Here is a 5594-nt window from a genome sequence, read left to right on the forward strand (position 1 = left end):
TGCCGTCACGTCTTGACCGTCTTATATGTACAAGAATACCGAAATCTAGTAACCTCCCGACTCTTCACGAACGTTCTAGAAGCGCGTGACGTGTAACTAGCGTCACGTGACATCCACTGTCGTAACAGTATTATTTTGGTCCGCGACGTTTGTAAAGATGGACCATCCTGTTTTAAGTCATCCAAGCAGTTTGTTGTAGCTAGTAGTAGTACAAATAGGATTTTAGGTTTTATCTCTAAAGAGGTTATTATTTTATTATATAGTTTACTGGTTATACCTCATTTGAAGTATTATATTCAATTTTGGGCTCTATACAAAAGAATGACATTGAATTGTTGGAAATAATTCTTAGGAGGGCTGCTGAGATTACATCTGGGATGGAAAGATTTTCATAGGAGGACAGGTATCTGGAATTGCTTTATCTTGAAAAAAAGAAGAGTTAAAGAGGAAATCTGATTGAAGTGTTTAATATTTTAGGGAAACTGATAGTGTTGATGCATCATCTTTGCTCGTATTTAATAATGAGAATGGTAAGGCTAGAGAACACAAATATAAATATAAAATCATCATCAGTTAATACAGTTGTGATTTTCTAAAATTGCGGTTGAGATTTGTAATTCGTTGCTTTCAGATGTGATAAATACAATAAATTTCAGCGAGTTTAAGAGAAAGCTTGATAAATATTTGAATGCTAAAGGCTGTCGTTGAGTTTTTTTTAATTGTTAGAATTAAAAGTTAGATTCGTGAGACAACCTAGATGAGCTAGAATGTCCATTCTTGTCCTTAAATTTTATGTTATATATTAGATACATAAGGACAATTCTCATGGACGATGTTGGCAGAAGTATATTTTCGAATCTAGTATCTGTTTTCTCTAATATCATCGCCTTGTATAAATTTAGAGATGACTAAAAGTTAAACCCGACCTACTCTAAGAGGGATGGCGTTATTGTTTTTCTGTATTGTTGTGTCCACGAGGTCACGTGACTAGTATCACGCCACGTTCTTCTAGAAATATCCTGTTCCTTCATGAATGCTCTAGCGATTACTAGATATGCGTTAGTCTAGTATATATAAGACGGTCACAACGTGACGGGACAATATGTGTAATTGAACTGCGGAGAGAGAATATTGTTGAGCACGTGAGACGTTCGTTTGAATTATAGCGTTTGTTATAGTGCGACTGTTGGAATTAAGTGTATCGCAAAGTTGTATTCAGAAATAATAAACCAGTTTTATTTAAGAAAGGATTCGTATAGGTAAAGTTTCTTCGGTAAGAATTTTTACGGAAAAATTAACTAACGAACGGAGACGTAACAGTATGTTATGTCATACTCTCTCAAAGTAAGAACGTTAATTTCCAAATCTTTCTTCGCTTTTTAGAAGCACCGTTCAACGTTTAGTTTATTCGTATATTTTGAATTGTAAATAAAGATGGATATGCTTTATTTTACACTATATTCAGTAATTTTTCTTTAACTTAATGATGTCAAAATTTTAGGTTTAATCCCGTAATTCATATTCTGCCTGCCACTCATGTTATAATAGGTGGGTGTTTATTTTTTTACTTTTCTCAAGGGTGTGTGTGAAGGACCGAATTATCCCTTCTGACCATATTTTATGAAAGGATACGGAGGCTGATTAATTACCATAATTAGTTGAATATTTATTTCTTGTATCTTTATTTTTATATATATTTTTAAACTATTGGGGACGTTAGCGATTCCTTTACGTTCAGCAGTTGATTTGATATGGGAGGTAAATTCAACTGCTGACTTGTTTGTGTTATGGTAAGTAATTGACACGCGTATACAAATTAAGAGACAGAATCTTCTGTATTGCTATAAATAAGATTAAAATAAAAGTTTTTCAAGAAATTTACTGAAGAAAGAAAAGGTATAGTATACAGTATAGCACTTTAAGTTACTGAAATTAAAGATCTTAACTGGTCTTTGTATCATGTGTATGACAACCTTTCCATTCTAGGTATCTTTCTTAATTTCTACTATTGATACTAGTAGTAGCCTAATATAGTAATTGACTAAGTAGCTCTACTTCAAACCTTTTCGAACAATTCAGTGTCCTTCTGGAGGTAAGGAGAAATTAATAACCTCTTTATATAGATAGATACAACCTAAAACTAGTAAAAATAAAATCCAGTTTTTCGTAATATTAGCGCACGTTGTTAATGCACTTATCCAGGTAAATTATGTTTAATTCTAATTCTAAATTGGAGAAGCTTAACAGGGAATCCATTTTATGCTAATTCAATTGTTAAGAGTAGCTTAGTATTTTAACTATTTAGTCATCACGCTTGACTATTGCCTGTTATAAACTTGTTTCGACCAGTTATTTAATTCATTTGATCAAGTTGATTAAATCAATAAAATAAGTTCAAATCCTGATAGTGATGGTATTATGATTGCATAATACAAATAGTAATAGGTTATGTAAAAATCTTGCTACCTCTACAATAGTACAAGGCTTTAGAGGTTGTATCATGTAATGAGTTCTCGTACTAGTCTTAGTCTTAAGTTATAGCACATACCAGCTTTTCATATCAAATTACTATCAAATGTATTTATAGATTTTGCTTAATATTTAATAATAATAATATTTAGCACGAATAGGTTGCAATAATGAAATGCAATGCTCCATAATTTTTCTCACGTATTCATACCTTTTATAATATTTAAATAATAAAAAAGTAGCAATTAATAAATGTAATAAAACTACATAAAATATGATGCTATAATTTACACAAATTAAGAAATGTTTTCTCTATCACAATTGATACAGGAGAGTTTACGCTAAAAGTTTGTAAATTGCTCAATGATAAATGTAAGAATGCTCAGTCAGTCAATGTAATTATTGGAATTAGTGCATTGCCTAAAGTTGCATCATCTTTTTTTTTTTTTTTCAGATTGAGATTTAAAACAAACCCTGCTTCGTTTGTACGCAACCATTTTCTAGCTACTATGTCTTTTTCTGCAAACATTTGTTTTGAAAGAATATTTCCACAGCTTATACCATTGAATGAAAAGCTCACACAATTTAGAGGATTCATATCAGCACTGGTGAGTGTAGTGTCAGAAGAAAGTTTAGTGACCTACTTAGTAATTAATTGTATCAGTTTAGGGAATACAACTTTATGTAATTACGGTGATATTTGATTGTTCCAGCTTAAATAATATGAATGAGTTGAGTTATATTGGGAGCAAAGATTTATGATACAGGGTCAAGATGTCTTTCTATTCTAAAGTTCATAGACTGAAATTGTAAAATTTCTCCTTTTCTCAATCTTCTTGGCATTACAGCTTCTTATGTATATTGTGAACCATGGTGTCTGTCCGAGCCTTTGTCTGTCCCCTGTTTGAAAAGCTGCACATGCAGGCAAAGCTGAACATTCACTTTTGAAACAAAGGGAGAACAGGCACGAATAATACTGATGTCAAATTTTATTTTGCAAGCAGGATATTGTACACTAAATTGTTAGGAATTAATCACACTGTCATTCACAATTCAAAATGTGACATAACTTAAAGAATAAAAATGACTGAAATGCTCAACAATTACTTTTTGTGGTGGTCGGTATAAGTAGCTCAGAGCTTTGGCTCTGAGTGAAACCAAGAGTACAACAAAATTAATCTTTTTAAAGTTGATGAAATAACTTATATTGATAGATTAACTTAAACCTTTCCCATCACTGGGGATGGGTACTTTTGCTAGATTACCTTATACTTTTACCATCACTAGGGAGGGGTACTTTTACTTGTGTTCATATAAAGAAATCATTAACACATAGCATAAAAGAATATGAAAGAAGAGTTTATGATAGACGAAGAACTGACTTATTAAAGTTACATATATCTCCTTGAATGTGAAAAAAATCCTGTACGTAAATTTGTTCACATTTTTTCCAAGAGATTTTTGAAAGCACTTAATTTATATATATACTCATAATCTTCTGTAAACCATTCTATAAATGATTTACATAGAAGTGAAATAATTTTTTCAAAAACCAAAACTTCATCAAAGCATCTAACTGTGATACCTACAGGGATGATATTTGGTGAATTTACACCATTTTTATTCCTAGATTCTCCATCCACTCAATCTATTCAAATCCAGTGAGATACATTTTGGGAGGGGAGAGACAAATTACAAGTACTAGTAGGTTTGATCTGAGATTTTCTTATCTGCTTTGATGGTTATGCTAAACCAAAATCATTTGAGGCTGTTTCTTTTAAATTGGCTAATCAACAAACAGTTGACCAATCACAAAATGTTTTTAAAGCAGGAGGTGTCTGAACACCTTGAAAATGCATGAACTCCTTAAACTAAAGTTAAAGTGCAGTGACAAATGGTGAAAAAGAATAAGCATAGGCTTTAAATCTTTCAATATATACCTTAATGGTGTGTGTTTTTCCCATTTAGGATTACATAGAAAAGACATTTTTCTTTCATCAGGCATTATCTATGTGTGAAATCATTTAGGTGTAGCTTATATTGGACAGAAATCTAATGTATTATCTGACATTGCATTAAATTTCTCTTTATTAGCCAGCATGTGTCTATTAGAGATTGGCGATTAACTTTATTTATCAAATCAGTTACCTCAAATAGTGTCGAATAAAATAATCAATTAATTGAAATTAGTGTTTTTGATTATCAATTGTTTTAAATTATTTTAACTATCCAAATAGTAGAAATATTGCCATTATGGTTTTTTCATTATTATTTTTGATTAAACCAAAGTTATTCAACTTAATCAAATTGTCATATCTCATGAAAATAACCAACTAATCAAATTAGTTTTTGATTATCATAGTTTTCAATTATTCTAACTCCAAGTTTCATGTGAAAATAATCAGCCAGTTGAATGTAATTTAGTAATGAGCCTAATGATTAATTGATTAACGAGTTCCACTAATCAATTGGCTCTTAGTATCAATTTGCTTTACAACTGAAGAAAAAAAAGTCTAATAAAACAGGCATATCTACCTTTTAAAATACCTCATTTTGTAAATGATTGGTCAGTAATTTGTCCAAGTGGAAAATGGTTTGTACAAGTATTACCTTAATATTAACTGGGCTGTAATTTAATCATTGGGTGTGAAGCAAAGTGGCAAAAGTAAATGTGAATATATAGTGCCACAAAATGGCCTTGAATGCACCAGGGAACACTTAGACCCACTCTCTTACAGGAGCCTTGGCAACCTTCTAGACCACTTGGCTCTTTATGGGCTGGAACACACACAGGACCTGCCTGATGTTTTTGCTTCCTGTTTTTTTTTTTTTTCTTCCATGGTTTTATGACAAGCAAACCACTTCTTTCAACTCTGTCTTTCTAGGCCATTTCTTTGCGTGTGTGTGTGCATATATATATATGCACGGTGAACATTTAGATTTGAAATGTATAGATCAGTATTTTTTTCAGAAAATTATTCAGTAAGTAGCAAAAGCTGTGATGCAAGAAATAAAAAAGCATTTAATCAAACAAAGCTTTATTTGAAATTAGATCGTGTTTGAGCTTGTCTTGTTCTTTGAGCCTGAAGTCGTACATTATGTTGCTCCTCTGTTTCGTGCTCTCT

General features: G+C 31.6%; 1 protein-coding gene across 4 annotated transcripts in view; it reads left to right on the forward strand.

Annotated features, from left to right (window-relative positions):
• The first annotated feature begins 1593 nt into the window (after window positions 1-1593).
• Window positions 1594-5594, forward strand: part of LOC111088222 (E3 ubiquitin-protein ligase FANCL-like) — a 37715-nt gene continuing 33714 nt past the window's right edge. For 2 of the 4 annotated variants that reach the window (XM_022397660.1, XM_022397656.1), the window contains exons 1-2: window positions 1594-1790; window positions 2924-3077. In XM_022397660.1, coding sequence (XP_022253368.1) covers window positions 2979-3077 — 99 coding nt within the window. In that variant the 5' untranslated portion in view covers window positions 1594-1790; window positions 2924-2978. Of the gene's footprint in view, window positions 1791-1810; window positions 1897-2038; window positions 2093-2923; window positions 3078-5594 lie in introns of those variants that run through there. The other 2 variants (XM_022397658.1, XM_022397659.1) reach the window with 2 other exon arrangements.

The sequence above is a fragment of the Limulus polyphemus genome, unplaced genomic scaffold (assembly GCF_000517525.1).
Source record: "Limulus polyphemus unplaced genomic scaffold, Limulus_polyphemus-2.1.2 Scaffold3356, whole genome shotgun sequence".
NCBI classification, from domain to species: Eukaryota; Metazoa; Arthropoda; class Merostomata; order Xiphosura; family Limulidae; genus Limulus; species Limulus polyphemus.